The sequence below is a fragment of the Pseudogymnoascus destructans genome (assembly GCF_001641265.1).
Source record: "Pseudogymnoascus destructans isolate 20631-21 unplaced genomic scaffold scaffold_4, whole genome shotgun sequence".
NCBI classification, from domain to species: Eukaryota; Fungi; Ascomycota; class Leotiomycetes; order Thelebolales; family Thelebolaceae; genus Pseudogymnoascus; species Pseudogymnoascus destructans.
This window is the reverse complement of record NW_020167523.1, coordinates 1,020,909-1,039,143: the sequence shown is the minus strand read 5'-3', so window position 1 is coordinate 1,039,143 and position 18,235 is coordinate 1,020,909. Positions and strand designations below refer to the sequence as shown.

The 18,235-nt window shown below is 48.2% G+C and overlaps 7 protein-coding genes across 7 annotated transcripts; 4 read left to right on the top strand and 3 right to left on the bottom strand.

Moving 5' to 3' along the window:
- The first annotated feature begins 278 nt into the window (after nucleotides 1-278).
- Nucleotides 279-2,639, top strand: VC83_02070 (uncharacterized protein). Its single transcript, XM_024465740.1, has 4 exons — nucleotides 279-452; nucleotides 505-597; nucleotides 729-1,958; nucleotides 2,009-2,639. Exons 3-4 carry the CDS (start codon nucleotides 738-740, stop codon nucleotides 2,513-2,515), a joined length of 1,728 nt encoding a protein of 575 aa, XP_024326894.1. The 5' UTR covers nucleotides 279-452; nucleotides 505-597; nucleotides 729-737; the 3' UTR covers nucleotides 2,516-2,639.
- Nucleotides 2,640-2,871: 232 nt separating this feature from the next.
- On the top strand, nucleotides 2,872-4,205 carry VC83_02069 (uncharacterized protein; the record flags this gene model as incomplete). Its single annotated transcript, XM_024465739.1, has 4 exons — nucleotides 2,872-2,897; nucleotides 2,949-3,192; nucleotides 3,247-3,548; nucleotides 3,597-4,205. The coding sequence occupies exons 1-4, from the start codon at nucleotides 2,895-2,897 to the stop codon at nucleotides 4,203-4,205; spliced, it is 1,158 nt and encodes a 385-aa protein (XP_024326657.1). The 5' UTR covers nucleotides 2,872-2,894.
- A 2,377-nt stretch (nucleotides 4,206-6,582) lies between these two features.
- Nucleotides 6,583-7,196, bottom strand: VC83_02068 (uncharacterized protein; the record flags this gene model as incomplete). The annotated part of the gene is made up of 2 exons (XM_024465738.1): nucleotides 6,583-6,967; nucleotides 7,030-7,196. The coding sequence occupies 2 exons, from the start codon at nucleotides 7,194-7,196 to the stop codon at nucleotides 6,583-6,585; spliced, it is 552 nt and encodes a 183-aa protein (XP_024326658.1).
- Nucleotides 7,197-9,818: 2,622 nt separating this feature from the next.
- Nucleotides 9,819-10,451, bottom strand: VC83_02067 (uncharacterized protein; the record flags this gene model as incomplete). Its single annotated transcript, XM_024465737.1, has 3 exons — nucleotides 9,819-9,937; nucleotides 9,985-10,167; nucleotides 10,220-10,451. 3 exons carry the CDS (start codon nucleotides 10,449-10,451, stop codon nucleotides 9,819-9,821), a joined length of 534 nt encoding a protein of 177 aa, XP_024326661.1.
- A 526-nt stretch (nucleotides 10,452-10,977) lies between these two features.
- VC83_02066 (uncharacterized protein) lies at nucleotides 10,978-11,739 on the top strand (the record flags this gene model as incomplete). The annotated part of the gene is made up of 4 exons (XM_024465736.1): nucleotides 10,978-11,047; nucleotides 11,189-11,338; nucleotides 11,391-11,573; nucleotides 11,621-11,739. 4 exons carry the CDS (start codon nucleotides 10,978-10,980, stop codon nucleotides 11,737-11,739), a joined length of 522 nt encoding a protein of 173 aa, XP_024326662.1.
- A 2,757-nt stretch (nucleotides 11,740-14,496) lies between these two features.
- On the top strand, nucleotides 14,497-14,696 carry VC83_02065 (uncharacterized protein; the record flags this gene model as incomplete). Its single annotated transcript, XM_024465735.1, has 2 exons — nucleotides 14,497-14,652; nucleotides 14,694-14,696. The coding sequence occupies 2 exons, from the start codon at nucleotides 14,497-14,499 to the stop codon at nucleotides 14,694-14,696; spliced, it is 159 nt and encodes a 52-aa protein (XP_024326659.1).
- A 150-nt stretch (nucleotides 14,697-14,846) lies between these two features.
- VC83_02064 (uncharacterized protein) lies at nucleotides 14,847-17,523 on the bottom strand (the record flags this gene model as incomplete). Its single annotated transcript, XM_024465734.1, has 2 exons — nucleotides 16,393-17,523; nucleotides 14,847-16,325 (listed from the first exon to the last, which is right to left on the bottom strand). The coding sequence occupies exons 1-2, from the start codon at nucleotides 16,933-16,935 to the stop codon at nucleotides 14,847-14,849; spliced, it is 2,022 nt and encodes a 673-aa protein (XP_024326660.1). The 5' UTR covers nucleotides 16,936-17,523.
- Nucleotides 17,524-18,235: the final 712 nt, after the last annotated feature.

Genomic DNA, 18,235 nt, shown 5'->3' with positions numbered 1-18,235 from the left:
TATTTACTTATTTCTATTACAAAATGATGCCATGACAATTCGATAGTTATAAATGCACAAGTAGTTGAATCGTCTGTTTCAGTAGACGTCCTGTTTTGTCGATCCCAGCACTTGGATGGCATGATGTTGAAATAAACTTGACCACGTCTCGCGCTTGTGGATAATCACGTGGAATTAAACTATTTACCGCGGTTGTCCACCCATATATGATAATTGACCAATGACAGTACAGCACCTTTCGAAATTAAATAAATGTTTATTATAATTGTCCTTATAGTAACGAGAGCTACTCTGCAGGCTGCATTCAAATTAAATCAATTTGGTTGTCTCACTAGATCCACAAACCCTCGCGGATCCAAACTCAAAACAAACTACTACACCTTCCGTCATCTTCATCACGTAACGCTGAAGTTCAACCCATGAGCTAACAACACTGCCCGAGTATCCGACAGGTTGGTTATCTTCTGGCATTGTTTTTAAAACTAAAACCGACTTCATCTACAGATCGCAAACTGGAATCACCACTTGTCATTTAGGGTTATTAGTGCCGAACTTCTTCAACTCACGATCTACTGATATAGGCCGAGTGTCTGATAGGTTAGTTATATTCTATTTGCCTTCGTCTTTTAAATCTACATACCACAAACTGAAGTTGACCAAGAGTCCTCTTTACTTGTATTTGTCTCAAACTCATTTCCATCTTTCAATACTGACATTGAAATGTATAGATAGGAACAATGGAAACCCGCGGGCTAGGCAATGTGGCCCCTGACGAGGAAAAACGGAGGGCAACATCCCCTGTTGATACCGGAGCCACGACAAAGAGGCAGAAGAAGGCGGACAGGAAGGCAACCGGTGGCGCTGCCAAGCTAAAGAAGACGGAGAAGAAGAGTACTAAGCCAACTCCGCTAAACCGACGACTCACTCAAGCGGAAATCGCTGCCCGCTTCAAACTTATGGAAGCACATGTGGATGTTGGCCTTCAACACGAAGAAAACATTGAGAAGAAGAAACAGGGAGATAGCATGTTTACCAACCATACAGACGGGCGCCCGCACGGCAGAGGTACCAGTCTCAGAGGTCAGGTTACTGAGGAGGGCGAACACCAAAGGATGGTAGAGCGACACGGCAACGACATGAGGACGACTTCTACTACATCGCCGACGAACCAGTCTCAGGACCAGCAAACGTATGATGTTCCAGGTGGCACCTCTACAACCGTTACGGCGCATGGCACTGGCCAGGGCGATCAACCTGTGCCTGTTAACGCGGAGCAACTTTGCCAGACTACCACTCAAGGCGACCGCGTTGGTGCACCTAAAGTCATTCAAGAGGGCGAACAACCAATTTCAACAACTCCCGGACCAGTTAGCCGGAACGATAACCATGTGCCCGTTGACGGAGAGCAAAATTGCGAGGCTTCCGCTCAAGGCGACCGCGTTAGTGCACTCAAGGTCGTTCAGGAGGATGAGCAATTGGTTACTACAACTCTTGCGCCAGTCGGCCAAATCGGCCATCATGTGTCCACTGCCGAGGATGCGCCCGCTAGTATGGAATTGTCGAACATCACACTCTCCCCAAAGGGCAAGGATTTCGTGACGCAAGACGCGGCAAATCAGCCCTCTGCTATACAAGTCGTCAACCAACCAAGTGTTGCCAACCATGCTACTCGGGACATTCGCATTAATGTCTCCGAAGGTGGTCAATCAACTCCCTCAGATGCCGAGAAGGTCCACAACGAACAACCTTCACCAATCCAGACTCCTGTTGAGAATCTCGACAAGTCCACTTCACGAGTGGTAATTCCAGACCACCTAGAGAATGCGGGCCAGAGAACGTCAATCCCGTGCGTGCAGTGCGCTGCACTGTACAGCAAAGTCCCAAATTTGCAATGCTGGAAAGGTTATCATGCTCTAAAATGCATAGACTGCACTACAAAAGGCATTAACTGTACCATTGTAAGTCATATGATAACCCTTCGAAACTATGATAATTAACATTTATATAGGTCCCGAAGAGATGCCTCGCCCAACTGAAAATGCTCAGAGACTCTGCAACCCAAGTTTTGCAGGACACTACCAACCAGGCCGCCACCAACCGCCTGAACACTGTACAAGCCCAATTCGATCTGATGGTTTGCAATCCACCGGAGATTATGTCGAACGATGTTGCTTTGCACAGGAGCAGCATCCCATCGCAGACGAAGATACAGCGTCACGACGAAATTGCAATGACCGAAACGGCTGCACATATCGCCACTAAAGTGTCGGACTCGATTGACCGGACAACAATCGCTGTGAATGGCCTCCGTGACGACGTCAAACGAATTTACAATGATCAGCGGGCAACCGACAAGAGCAAGAGAGATGAGGATAAGGCGTTCCAGGAAGCTCATCTCGCGCAGCTTCGAAGTATGGAGGAGATTATCCGGACGACAAACAGTGCTTTGTGCACACAGATGAAAGGTTTATGTGATGCGATCCGGGCCAACCGAGAAGCCAGTCCAGGCAGTTGAGGGGACGTGGATGAGGAGTTGATCATGTGGAAGAGAATGCGGGACTGGGAATTGACTATGGAACGCCATGATTGCACGAATAGTAACTCTGATTGATGGCAACGGAGAGTCGTAGATAATGGAGCTAGAGAATGAATCCTGATTGTCGTGCATTTTTAATATCTGTAAAATAATGAACCTCCACCCAAAGTGAATTTGAAGGTTGATAAGCATACAAACTGTAAAATTGTGGCTATAGACTCCCTCCGTAAATATGCCATTGCTTCTTATCTCTTACATATGCCATCAAATCTCGAACAACGACTTTGTTTTCTACCTCTCGTCAACTAAATATATTCATCCACAGACGCCAAACACCTCGTACACAATACAGCTCTAAATGGTTTGATTTCTAGTTCTTATACAACATGTCATTTGACTAATTCATTTCTAGCGCTCGCTAATGATGATCACGGAGGTAGCTGAGGCTACCACGAATATATCCACTTCTAAGGCCCAAGAGTATACCAACGAGATTGAGATCGGTGGATCTGATGATGATGTTATGCTCGAGCACCCTCGTGTATCAGCTCAATGCGCCACTGCCCCCGACACAGTAGGACGAGCTGATGAAGTCGGTCAAAGCGGAAAGAATGCCACCAACAATAGAAAGAGCATTGCATACAACGGGAGCGGAGGTTTGTTTGTCAACTAAATATGGCATTGTGAGTTCAAAAGCTAATAAAACAAAGGCATCCAGACCAACGAGCCTACATATGACAGAAATGCAGACGGATCCAAACGCATGCGAGTCGACGAAAGTGCTAGGTCTAGCAAACCTACATCAAACGAGAAGGGGGCCAACAAAGGGAAGGGCAGACAGACCAACGATGACGCGAGCATTATTCAAGACTATACTATGCATGAAGTGCATATATTCTGTTGCGTTAGATGTGCAGCCAAGGATGATCCAAACTCGTCGCTGTCGTGTGAAATTGCACCAGGCAAAGACAGTTGCATTACTTGTGCACAAGATAACAATACATGTCTAGAGGTAAGTCCATGCTACAAATCACGTCTTCTCAAATATTAATACAGATAGGTGCCCGATCGCTGTATCATATTATTACGAGATCTACAGTCTGCGGCGCAGGACCTCATCGCTCTTGACGATAATGATGACAATGGGGCACATTTGCAGCAACTTTTCCGCTGCTGTCGACAGCAATTAATTGCGTCCCTCCAAAACGCAAATATATTCAGTTCATATACTGTCAGGTCACTAAGGAGTGTAGATGTCAGGACATCCGAAATACAGGCCCACCTCGAAGCAAGCCTATGGGATCACTCGATGATCCATCTATATACGGCAAAAGTACAGACAGCTGCTGCTACTAACTGCCATGAGAAGCAAAGTGTCCTGCTTGCTGATTTAACGGCAGCCACAGACGAGCAAACAGCAGATGTTAACAAAAACTTCAAGCTATTGATGACAGCACAGACCGAGTTAACTACGGCTGTTCGCGAACAGACAGCGATGCAGCACGAGGACGCGGTGAAGCAACTCGCAGCCACAGCGGACCAAACCGAAGCCATCCGGGTACAGACTACCACGCTGGCAAACTGGCTGGCACAAATGCACCTGACGAACCAACCTCCATCAGGTCAAGTATGCTTCAATCCAACTTCATTCTGCATTGACGATCATTGATGGTGTTATAGTAAATTGTGTCACCTCGTTTCTCGTCGAACTGGGTTGGTTTTCGATTAGGTGATATTTCTCGTGGTTGGAGCAAAGTGGATTTGTTTTTCTGTTCCGGCGAAGTTAATGAAGCCCAGACAAAGCATCAGAAGCTTGTTTGCCGTCTTCTGGTCTTCTGGTCTCGTTTGTCTGCCGTTGCCCGACGGCCACATCGTCATAATGAAAAAGCCGGCCCTTCAAACAAAAGATTATTTTTGTTGCCTTTTTTTTTCTTTATTGCACGCGCAGGTCATCACATCGGGCATATTTTATTTGTCACCTTACGCTGAACCCCTCCTGAAACCCTCCAGTGGGTTTGGGCGGAGGATGTGGCGAGATTGGGGGAGAGTGTGGAAGCATTTTTTTTGTGGCAGTTAGGCGTTCATTTGGTAACTCGGACAGCAATCATTTAGGCATCCAGGGCTGGCCACGAGTTACTCGAGAATCTGGTGCTTAGATACAATACAATCGTTGTCATTCCTAAAATCTTTACGTGACTATGATTATCGTTTGCCGGTCACAACGCTAGGCGCACCCGTACCCCTTGCAAAACTTGTATCAAATTAGACAGACGCTCGCCAAGTACTCGTCGGAAGCCAAATAATAAATATTGTATAGGCATAGCTCGAGTGAAACAAGCGCAGGAAAGCCACATCCGTGAAGCCAGGGGAGCCTTTGTATAGACCAGGATATTCTCAACGCGGCTCGCACTGCCAAACTCTGTGACGCCCCACGTCTTTCGTAAGCTCCGCGAGCCTGCCTGGTCCAACGTCACGGTGGAGAGACCAAACGCCAATGAGTAGCCCGGACAATGAAAATCGTGAGCAGCATAGCTGAATACAGCACAACCAATCCGATCGGGCGCGGGCGGTCGCGGTACCATAAAACGAAGAAATATGTAAATATGTCAATTTATACTCGAGGCAGACCAAGCGCGACTCGCGCCATACTCCAGCGCTGCGCTATGGGAACTGATATTCGGCGGACGCTGATGGACACTGACGAGTTTCGCACTCTGGATGGTCGGTATGGCTGGTGTTCCCCGAGTATCGATGGACGCCTGACTCCAAAAGCCCAGCGCCGGTGAGCACGACATTCTGCCTGACAAATTCCAGTCCATGGATACCAAGCTCGACTGGCGTTCAGTAGGCGCCAAGTGCCGGCGAGTACTGAATATGTCACATGGATTGGGCCCTACCGAACGGGTGAGAATGGGCATCCCGGACGCGGCTAGCACCAAACGCCGATTGGTGCCGTGCTCCACAACTACCTTACGGGCGACGGCCCATTTTTTTAGACGGTTTGCTGGCCTAATTTTACATGGGTGATTTGTGGGCCATATGATGCTCGCCAGACCAGTCCAGGACTAGTTGCCCAGTACAATATCTCCACCGTAACAATATTCAACACTATGATAGGCCTCTCAAGCGATATCCATGGCACCAAATATCCTTCAAAACTGAGCTAATAAACTAAGTGCTCTATGAGAGAGTATGGAAATAGCTGTACAATAGTATCGTCATTATGACAGGATTGTTTCGAAACTATTCCATATAAATTCAATACAATATCGTTCCTTATGTATGAACATACACATGTCATATACAAATCATAATATTCCAGAACAAATGTGATTTACTTTATCCTATTTACGGTTTTCTAATATACAATGACGGTAGAAAATCCATCCATGACCACAAATCCTCCACTATTAGCCATACGCCATAAAACATTGCTGTAAAAAGGGGTACTGAAGTAAAGCTGCTACTGCCTTATTCAGAATGAGCAGTCGAAAGAGAAGGACTCAATGGTCTGTCAGGAGTCGTATCCATCAGAACCTCATTAAGAACCGGATCATGGCTTTTGACTGGGTCTACTACATTCAACATCCTAATACCGTAGGACTTGACAGTAGGAGCAGTGTCTGGCAGTACAATTCTGTACATGTACAGGAGAGTCCATAGTCATTGGAACAGAGCTAGCATTAAGGTGGGTGGTAGCGATCGTGCTCACAACCTCAGAGATTGGTGCTAGCATCCACACAAAGCGCCTCAGAGCCAAGCTCCTTCCGATATCGTAAGTTGTTGAAAATGCTGGGGACAAGAAGGGCTCCTCGCTGTCTTAGTTATGGTCAAGAAGGGCATTGTATTTAATGTCAGGGGAGACCTTAACCCTTGTCTTAAACTGGCTGGAGCATCAAGAATAACGAGGCGTAATCCACGCTCTGCAACCGCTGAGTCAAGGGTACCCTGGATCTCTACACATGGTTTGGGTCCATGCTTAACAACACAAGAAAATCAAGTTCATCTTGGTCGTAAAGAACTTTCTCCTCAGGGGTAAGCTTCATCTACAACTTCTTGAAATCCTTAATGTAATCAGTAGGTGTAAGCTCAGGCCCATTGTCATCATCACTTAGATCACCAGGGGCAATTATAGCGTTGATGTCATTATCAGATTCGCTATCAATCCCGTGTGGGATATACTCTCCAGAAGGGCCGCTAGACGAGGAAGGCACCTCTTTTCCATGAGCTGAACGAACAGTCTTTGCTAGCATCGCATGCTTCCTCTTCAGAAGAGGACGATTAACTGGAGTAAATGATGGCCCTGGTTTGTCTTCGTCGCTAGTCCAATCCTCAGCGGTAGAATCACCAATCGTAGGAGCAGGAGTAATCAAATTAACATCCTCTAGGACAGGCACGAAGGATGATCGTGAAGCTGCAAAGGAAGAATTTCTTTCCCAGCCAATAGTATCTGGCCCTCAGGAGAGAGATGAGCAGCCACAACCTCGTTTCACATGTTGTTTAGTGCATCAGCAATGGCCTGGAATGACTCGGGAGAACGGAGCTTGGTCAGAATATCAATGATGTTCTTGTCAATCTGCTTAATTTCTCGCCAGGCATCATGGCTGTTTAGCACAGATAGTCTAACTATCGTGACTTTCTTTTTCTGAGAAACCTCCATATGGATTAGCACCCTCCTCTGTACATGTTCCATGGGTAGGGGGGGCTCTTACTCCGATTGGACGATAATTGTAAGGATGCCAAAGCCCTCAGTGATGGAAAGCATCGGAGTCGGGCAGGTTACGGTCACGTGGGGAGCATTAGGGTAGGTTATCCGAGTTGGACCCGTTTCGGGTACTTAAGGAGATTGACCCAACGGGGGTTCCTCTCTTCATCTTTTTTGTATCCTTCAACTAGGTTGATTGCTGTTGTTATCGAACAAACACGGTGACATGCACCATCTAATTGGGATGAACCACATACATCATAATGAGTACGGTAAGGCTAGAGTGAGGGTCGGTCAGTCCAGCATGTAACACCTCTGCTCGAATGTAGAAGGTCTTGCAAACCATCTCTACATACCAAGTGGAGACTGGTATCTCTTCAGAGCACAAGAGTTTATTCCTCTTTCCATCCTTGTCTGGCTTCATGCAGTGCTCCATAATATCCTTTATGATCCATCTCATTTTGGGACTCCTGAAGGTCAGGTGCTGTAGGAGATCTGAAGCGTTCATAATAGGTCTATCCCCTCTTCTCAAAGTTGAATGTGCTAGCTGGAGGCCTGTGAAACCCTGAGATCGCGCAATGGTGGCTACAGTATGATTGAGGAAACGCCCTCGCACCTTGGTTTGGTGAAAGCGACTCAATAAGGTCGATTGATAGTCATGGAACGCATTGGGCCAGTGTGTCATACTGACATTCGTTGCACTCAGTTTGCTATCAAACTCAAGAGCAAACTTAGAAATCTCCTCCTCAAACCTACAAGTCACTATACATATTTTGGCTTGTCACACCAACAACAGGAGCAATACTACTCAACGATTGCTACAACCCTCTATGATTCATTACACGTCATTGCTCCTTAGTTACTGGGCCGATATGACCACATAGCATATCTCTACAACCCTCTATGATTCATTACATGACATCACTCCTTAGTTACTGGGCTAATACTACACATGACATATCTCTATCAACTAGAGGCCTAGGAACATGAACAATAGCTACAAAAGCTTCTACAACCCTCTATGATTCATTACACATCATAGCTCCAAAAGCTTCTACAACCCTCTATGATTCATTACACATCATCGCTCCTTAGTTACCCACAAGATTGGTTAAGTTATGACATAATTTGTCTATAGGGGTACGCTGACCTTGGACCTCCTTTCACTTCCTATAGGCTAGGAACCTAGGAGATGGTTCTATGGGATTCTCTTACGTCGACTACAGTTACCAAGCCTGGTTAGTCATGGAAAGTCTTGGAAAATGAGAGAACTACACTCCTTTAGCATAAATAGGATTGCCCTTTCCTTAAGAAAGGGCAAGCAGACAATACAGTAAATTAACTATCACATACTTCTACGTCTTTTCCAAGCTTCCAAGCATTGATCTTGTTACCTTGTTTCTGAAAAGTCAGTGAGGTGCTAACCTCTGACTTATCCCTAAGTTCTCAGACTCAACATTTGTACAACTTGTCTAAACCACTCCACTACATCATACAACTGATTGCTGCGTTGTGGAATAGTCTAAGATACAACCCTTTGGCTCTGTTTCCTAAGACAGTGTGTTGTCTTAGTAAAATCATCCCTTTCCTTGGGTGGCTAGATTCTCACATCTGGTGCAACCAACATTACAGTCAATTCTAGGAGCTATATACTAAACATTACGCCAACAAAGAACGATTAAGGCAACACTAAGACCAAAATAGCAAAATTGATATACAGTTGAACCTCAATATAAGGATGCCCTCAGGACCGGGTGTGGCATCCTTATAGTGAGGATATCCTTATGTGGAGGTTCACGGAAATCTGAGGAATATATGTAAAAAAAAAAAAAAAATGTATGCTACTTTGACACCCAGCCATCTAGTAAACGTTAGGTACTCTTCGCGACTTTCTCTTGCGAGATATCCTTGCCAATCTGTTCTAATGCCTTTATTACTGAAATCTGACCTCCATCTTCAGCGAGGGAAGCAAATAATTGAAGGGTATTCAGCACCTGGCTTGCGTCTGCAAGTGATGGTCAGATCTCTTCCTCTTCCCCTTCCTCATCCCTGTCTGCAATCCCATCCTCCTCTGTAATAGTGTATCTCTGTACTACAGCTTCAAAAATATCTTCATCTCTGTCAACTATCTCTTCGCCTATAGGGTTGAGAAAATCTGCAATTGGCATGACATCTCCTAGTAGCCTTGCAACTTCCATTCCTAGTTCCTTGACCTCAGCAGTATTATCTTGACGCATATCCATATTTTCTGGTTTTTTTATGAGAGTTGATCGCCACCAACACTTCTGGATTTTTGGTGCTTTAAGTGCTTCCTACTAGTGTGCACCACGGGGGACCGTCGGTTCGGAACTGTCAGTTCCGAACATTTCCAGACCGGACTGCGGTCTGGTCTGGAAATATTGGAAAAACCGACCAGACTGGTGCGGTCCCCCAATGGTTCCTTGGCAAACCAACACGTGCAATCTGTCACGTGCGTATATTCAAATCTACGATAACTTCACAGACAGATATATTTAGTGTAGTAAACGAATATATTTGGTATCTACTTCCCCCAGTATTGGTTCCTCCCTTCCTTACTCAAAGTAGCTGCCCTGGGAACTGGAACCCCGTCATATAGAGCCTCATTGATTGCACCAGTTTCATGTCCTTCTGCTGAATGGTAACACGCTTTGTGTGGATCGCAGCAACTTGCGTCACTGTAATGATTACTATAATGATTACTATAAAATGGATGTTCACTTACTCTCAAACCCCTTGACCAAAGTGGTCTCAGCTGCTTCTTGTAGTGCAGAAACTGCAGTCGCTTGGATTCGATAGGGCGATTTCAGGTCAACCATGATCTCTTTGATGAGGCAGACGAATGGCGCATGGGGAATGAGTAGCTCTGTTGTTTTCTGGTATCGCTTGATTTGACGAAGTGCAACAACTATTTGATGTCAGTAAGAGCTTTATAGTAATAAGTATAGTAATCAACCTACTGCCTGGCTTGGAACGACGCTTCTTCGCCTTCATCACAGTCTTCCCACCCACTGGTGCCTTCCTTGGGGCTTTGCTGGCCGTATTCTGGTGAACTTGTTTCTGGCGAGCCATGCTGGATATCTTGGGTTCTTTCTGGCTCAGTACTTGGCCTGGTGCAAGAGTTGGGATTGGGCCTCGGGAAGCCTTCTCGTTGGTCGACTTCTCGGTTGATTCTTTGCGCTTTCCGACCATGGTGGGTGATGGGTGATTACTATAATGGTTACTATAAAGTAATTGATGGTAGGAGGGAGTAAAGACTTACCTTGGTGGTGGAGGGTGGGTGGGTGGACAGAAGAAGGCGACTGTGGAGGTAGAAGCTCAGAAATTCAGAAGAAGGAAGCTCGGGGTGGTAGCAGAAGTAGGAAGCTCGGAAATCCAGAAGAAGGAAGCTCGGGGTGGTAGCAGTAAGTAGGAAGCTCAGGGTGGTGGCAGAAGTAGGAAGTTTGGGGTGGTGGCAGAAGCTTAGGATTCCTATTGTTGTTGTGTATTGTTATGGTAGAATTCACTTAATACGCCTATTACCATATAATGGGTGAAGCTCAATATATTTCGCCAAGCGAGCCAGCAGTTCACCCAGAACACAACACCCACCCAAATTTGGGTTTTCCTCCCTCAACCTTTCTGTTATTATGTGACAAGCCACTCACGGGTGGACTGGTAAGTGAACCACTCCTCTTATATTATAGTAATACTTATAGTAACACCTCGTCAGGGCAATATGGATGACGAGCCCTATGACGACGCGGACCCTGTGACTTCAAGTTCAGATTCCGAAACGGCACAAGACGGTACTAGGGGTCCTAAGTTCATGGGTCGCCATCGCCTTCCAACTACACCAACGCGCTCTAGCCAGCGTCAACCACAACATCAATCACCTCCTCCAACCTAGCCCAAGGCTTCCCGAGGCCCAATCCCAACTCTTGCACCAGGCCAAGTACTGAGCCAGAAAGAACCCAAGATATCCAGCATGGCTCGCCAGAAACAAGTTCACCAGAATACGGCCAGCAAAGCCCCAAGGAAGGCACCAGTGGGTGGGAAGACTGTGATGAAGGCGAAGAAGCGTCGTTCCAAGCCAGGCAGTAGGTTGATTACTATACTTATTACTATAAAGCTCTTACTGACATCAAATAGTTGTTGCACTTCGTCAAATCAAGCGATACCAGAAAACAACAGAGCTACTCATTCCCCATGCGCCATTCGTCTGCCTCATCAAAGAGATCATGGTTGACCTGAAATCGCCCTATCGAATCCAAGCGACTGCAGTTTCTGCACTACAAGAAGCAGCTGAGACCACTTTGGTCAAGGGGTTTGAGAGTAAGTGAACATCCATTTTATAGTAATCATTATAGTAATCATTACAGTGACGCAACTTGCTGCGATCCACGCAAAGCGTGTTACCATTCAGCAGAAGGACATGAAACTGGTGCAATCAATGAGGCTCTATATGACGGGGTTCCAGTTCCCAGGGCAGCTACTTTGAGTAAGGAAGGGAGGAACCAATACTGGGGGAAGTAGATACCAAATATATTCGTTTACTACACTAAATATATCTGTCTGTGAAGTTATCGTAGATTTGAATATACGCACGTGACAGATTGCACGTGTTGGTTTGCCAAGGAACCGTTGGGGGACCGCACCGGTCTGGTCGGTTTTTCCAATATTTCCAGACCAGACCGCGGTCCAGTCTGGAAATGTTCCGAACCGACGGTCCCCCGTGGCGCACACTACTTCCCACGTAAGTCGACTGCACTGTATCGCCTTTAGAATATTAACTGTTTTATTAGGGTTCTTATTAGCCTCGAGCTAGCGCAACATGTAATTAATCAATTGTTTTCGATAACGTGCATGTATAACGAAAGTGCCAAACAAGCGAAAATGCCAAAATATCGCGACTACCCCATAAGAATTGCGATAAATCCACCACAACAATATAAATTAATTAAAACTACTCGGAGTCCTCTTCCTCAGACCTGTCTATTACAATCTGACAAGTGCGCGCATTGTGTCCAGTCTCACCACACTTGCCACAGCGACGTGCATGGGTTTCTTCCCTTGGCTTCCGACCACTACTTGCCCTTATTTCTTACTCTACTTGCTGCACAACGTCCCTCTCGTCCTGTAGCTCCTGTGCTACCTGTTGACTAAGTGATCCTCCTTGCTGTAGTCGTGTTTTTTTAGCTCTCCGGCGCTTGCTTAGCACTTCATTTGCCTGTCGCAGGTTTTGGTTCTCTGCTTTTAACAATGCTAATTGATGCATTATTTGCGATGCACCCTTTGTAAACTGGTCAACAGCTGCATAGATTGAGGTTGGAGAGCTATTTTGATGATGCGCAATTCAGTTTTTAATGAAAGTAGACTGTGATACAGCTTCAGTTGGGTTATTTGGTGTCTGAGAAACCCATGGTTGAGCGGTGTTTGGGTGAGAGGTTGGAGGTGTTGGCGTCTTAAACCTAAGGTCAAGTGTAGATATTACACTCTCAGGGCTAAATGGAAGAAGCCCAGCACCTCGGAACCCTCCCTGAATATTGCTTTCTGTCATTGCAATGTTAAATGCAGCGTGGAAGGTAGGAAAGAAGTCATCCTTAGTAATGTGAATAATATGAGCCCGCATCATATCTTCAATTTGCCGACCGTAAGCTCTCTTTAATGGGCCAAAACAGCCAACATCAAGTGGTTGGAGTATATGGGAAGAGTGAGCAGGCATACAAAGCGTAATAATGTTGTGTTCTTTGCAGTACTCCTCAAACTTGTCTGAGTGGTGGCTCTCATGACCATCAAGGACTAACAAGTGATAACCACCAACACTCCGGGGCTTTGTGTGCTTCTCAAAATGCTGAATCCAATCCATACCTCTCTCGTTTGTAGTCCAGCCATTTGCAGTAACAGCGATTACCCAATCTGCTGGAAATCCGCTATTCTCATACCAAGATGCAAGGTGGTTTTTACCTGCCACAATGACAAATGGCGGCACTGCCCAACCTTGAGAACTAACGCCTTGGATTACTGTAACCCATTCCCGATTGCCAGGCTGCACCTTTTTTGCCTTTGCCCGCCCATCTGAGCTCGTTACTACCGTTGCGCTTGAGATGACGCCCATCATAAACCCAGTCTTATCAAAGTTGTAGATATCTGCATTGTTGATGCCATACTTTAGAATTGTGTTCCATACAAGCTCAAACCAGCCACGAATGACTTCTGGATCTTCGCACTTAGCCCTCTGGTAGTCGTATTTTCGCTGGAAGCGTGTCCGGAGCTCTACATGGCGCTTAACAAAGTTTGAAGCCCAACGTGACCCGACGCGTGGCGCGTCGCGTGTTGCAAGTAGTCGATTTGCCATATCTTCAACAATAGACAACTGAGGAGGGAACCCTTTAGCAGCTAAGTCAAGTATATACTGAACAAGAACTGATTCCTCTAGGTTACTTAATTTCTGTAAGTTGGCTTGGATATCGCGTCGTGAAGGTACGCCTTGTAAATGGTGACGTAGCTTGCGGTGGTCTACGGAATAGATCCTAGCTGCAACTTGAAGGCGCAAATTTGGGTCGCTTTGCATAGCTTGGATAGCTAGCACTAATTTGCTTTCATCATTTTTATGGCGCATGTTTTGTTGTGGAGGAATTTAACATTTAGTTGGGGGGGTTGGTCACCGCATGATTTTGGCACTTTCGCTTGTTTGGCACTTTCGTTATACATGCACGTTACCTAAGTTTGAAGCTTGCAATTATTCCCTAATCAAGAGGTTGCCAATGAGATGTTGTATTTGGTAGAAGCCAAGCAATTCGAACATTCGACAAACCTTGTAATCCACTAACAAGTTCAACTCCGACTTCATGTCTAGAGAAGTTATCAAGTAATAACAGTATCTTGCGATGCTTCATTTCATCATTTAACCAGTCTAGGTATTCTTTCATAATTAGCCCTGTCATCCATTTTGTCTCATTGTATCGATATTGAATCCGCATGCGCTTAACATTAATATTTTTAAAACATCGAGGATTCTTCGACTTTCCCACAACCCATATATCTAGCTTCTCAGTTCTACTCGAATTTGTCGTAAATGCGAGAGTAATCCGATCTTTGGATTTCTTTCCCCCACTCGAAGCTTCAGTAGCTAGCGTTCGAGTTGGCGTCATCTTCCAAAAGAGCCTAGTTTCATCTATGTTGAAAATATCTTTATCTGCATATGTGGCGATGAGAATGGTCTGAATGGATCGGTGAGCCCTCGGTCGATGCCGCGATGAACGTCGAGGTCTTGGCGGGGTTGCGAGCGGGTGATGGCGGTGACGGTGATAGGAAGCTAGACAGCAGACAGGCAAATGACGATAGCAGCGCTGCCAGCGACAATGACAGCAGGCCAGGCGGTGACAACACCCCCCACGACAACACTACCACAGTCGAACAGAGATTCTGTCGAATCCCCCCCCCCTAACCAAGTGAAGGGGTGTGGAAATGAAGAAGCAGTTTTCACGTCCACATACCCATCCATCTTAAAACTAGCACCTAGATCCCTATCATATAATCCCCCTCATTACCCCTGATTACCCCCCCTTCTTTTTCCCCATTTTCCGCCCGCCCACCCCTCCCCCCTCACTTCTCCTCATCCAACATCTCCCCAAAAGCACTCTTCCTCCTCCTCCCCGCACCCCCCGCACTCCCCCCATCAGACCCAACATCCGGACTCAATCCCCCCGTCGAGCTCATCTCCCCCTCCCCCACACTACCCATACTCCCCCACCTCTCCCCCCTCGGCGTAACAGGTCCGCTGCGTCTCCTCTCTCCCGCGCCGGCACCACCATCAAGTTCTCCTTTGCCGAGGCCGCTGCCGGGGGATTCTCTTCCTTCCGCCGCACTCCCCACACTCAGGCCCTGTGAGTCCCTTTCCCTCCCCGGAGACTCCCCTTGGGGCGAGACCACGCCCGCCCCATCAGCGCTGGGCTTGCTGCTTCTTGATGCTGTTGAGGCTACTGATGGACTGGGATGCAGTTCCCCCGCCCCCCCAGCAGCGATGGGTACATACGTCAACCCCGCCGCGCTCAGCTCCTGCACCTGAGTCGTCCCCGGCAGCTCATACACCATATTCCCCCCCGCCTCCACCACATTCACACTCGGCACCGTCCCCGTGCTCAAATGCCTCCCACCACTTCCACTTCTTCCCCCACCCCCCGCCCCCGTCCCATCGTCATCAAACGCCGTACTCGGTGTCTCATCACTCGTCACAGTCCCAGCTTTCGCATCATGTCCCCACACCCAGCTGAGTATCCGATTCCGGTTCACCTCCGACGTAGCGGCCGCGCTATCCCGACGGTGGAAGTAGCGGCGTCGGCGGTAGACGAGGAATGCGATTGCGAGGGCGGAGAGGAGGACGACGCCGAGGACGACGCCGAGGACGGGAGCGAGCCATTTGGGCGTCCCGCCTCCCGGGGCAGGTACGGTGGCTGAGGTAGGGATAGGGGGGTTTGTGGGGTCGGTAGGGGTGTTGGTGTAAGCGTAGGGATACCAAGGTGTGATTTTCGTGGTGTCATACGAGGTTTTGAAGATTGTGGCAAGGGAGGCGTTAAGCCATTTCGTGGCTGCGGAGCTGGATATGGCGGCGGTGAGCACGGAGGGGACGGTGTAGTTACTCCACACCCGGGGGTCGTAGGAGTCTATCCACTCCAGCGAGGTGAGGTTGAAGAGCTGGACAATCCCTCCTGTGACACAAGTTTGTGCTGTTCCGCCGTTGGCGGGGTAGCCGCCTAGCACGATCATTTGGTCCGGGTAGGGTTTGATGCAGCGGTGGCCGGCGCGGCCGTGGCCGGATCTACCTACGGCCGCCTTCATCCATGTGAAGCTCGGCAAGGACAGAATCCAGACTTCATCATTGAAAGGTGCGCGCAGACTGATGCCGTCGAAGCCGCCGTAGTAGTAGATGTTGTGACTTGACCCGTCGGGGGCCGAGGCAACAACTGTGCATCCCTGCGTCCAGGCCGTATCTTTCGGCCCCCCAGTCGTGTCCTGCTGGAACCAGCTTTTAGACTCGATATCGTAGACCGAGACTGTGGTGAGAAATGCGGGGCTTTTGAGTTGCTGGGGAACGTTAGATTAGATTGGGGGGTGGGATGTGATTATGGGATGATAAAAGAGAAAAACTCACGCTATTAGCCATCTTCTCGGCAGTGAGAGTGAAGGACGCATTTGCAAACACGGGATCAACGACACCTCCAATAACGACCAGCAACCCACTCTTCCCTACCGGCACCCAGACCATCTCTGGACTGGCACGGCCTGGAACAGTCGACTTGATGGTATCGTTCGTCCACACCTCCTCCATCTGCGTCGCCATATCGACCGAGATTAGATCCCTCGAATACGTCGTCGGATCAGTCGTGGTATTGCCAGACGGGTAGTTGACCGGGCCCTGGCTCTTCGAGCTCATGCCTCCAAAGTAATAGCCCTTATTCTCCGACGGCACGCTGACGCCAGCGCCAAACCCAACATAGCGCGTGATGCCCGCAGTGATTTGTGTGTTGAGAAGAAAGCCCGGCTCAAACTTCTTACCGTTGCCGCCGTACCAGTAGCGCTGGTATCCGAATGTTGAGCTGGCGTCCGGAGCCGATACGACCGCGAGAGCAGTGAACAGACCTCCATATGCGAGGAACTCGCCGTCATTGGCGAGGAGGGCGCCGTCGTAGTACATCGGCTTGATGTCGTTTGAGGCACCGGTGACGGCCGTGATGGGCGTCAGCACCTCGGAGAAGTTGTCTGAGGTCTTGAAGGGCGTGCTGAAGTTTAGGGTATAGACAAGCCCATGATGAAATTCTGGGCTGGTTAGTTTGGGGCTTGCAATGGTGGTTCTCACTTACGATCTTGGACAAGCTCATGGGGTGAGCCGTCTTTCAGCAAAGGCTGCCAGTATAATTGACCACCGTCGATATAGGCCGTATCCCGAATGACGCCCACTGAGAGTTGTCAGAAAGAGTTATGGATTGGCTTCTATCCATCATACCGCGAGGCAGGGACCATGTGCACATGGTCGTATTAAGCTCGTTATGGACCCATCCCGTGGACTGGGCCCAAGCGAGGGGGAGGGGCAGGAACAGCGATAGGGCCAGCGGCCACGGTGAAACCATCACGGTGGTCATCAGAGGGCCGATGGTTTTAAAATTACCGAAAGGAAGGAAATGCGACAAAAGATGACGATGGTGTGGCGGTGGTGGATGGGTTCACAACTTCAGATGGTGGACAGCGAGGCAATGGACGAGGAAGGAGGTGGATGGGATGGGAAGGAGGTGGATGGGATGGGAAGGAGGTGGATGGGATGGGAAGGAGGTGGATGGGATGGGAAGGAGGTGGATGGGAAGGGAAGGGATGGATGGGATGGGGGGGATGGGAAGGGATGGGATGGGATGGGATGCAGCGGAGACATCATCGCACGCGCAGGCGGGCCACTTTTTTTGTTGGGAGGTGATGAGATATAGGACGACAGGGCGCGGGGCCAATGGAGGAGTATTGGAAGGGGGATTGGGTGTCGGAAGGAGGAACAAAGGAGCGAAGGGGCGAAGGAGAAGGAGGCAAGGAGAAGGAGCGAAGGAGCGAAGGAGAAGGAGGCAAGGAGAAAAGGAACAAAGGAGCAAAGGAGAAAAGGAACAAAGGAGAAAAGGAGAAAAGGAGAAAAGGAGAAAAGGAGAAAAGGAGAAAAGGAACAAAGGAGAAAAGAGAAAAGGAACAAAGGAGAAAAGAGAAAAGGAACAAAGGAGCAAAGGAACAAAGGACCAAAACGAGCAAAGGGTGAGTGGGTTTCTTGGAGCCTTTAACCATCTCACCCCCATCTCACCCTCACCGGTCGCCAACCTGGTTATGGTAAGGTAAGCCATCCATCCCTCTTTTTGTTTCCTCCCAACACCTGGCACCACTGCGGCTTGTGCACCATTCGTGTCGTCGACATGCACGCTGGAGCATGAAGCCTGAAGCCTGAACACTGAACTCTAAAGCCTGGA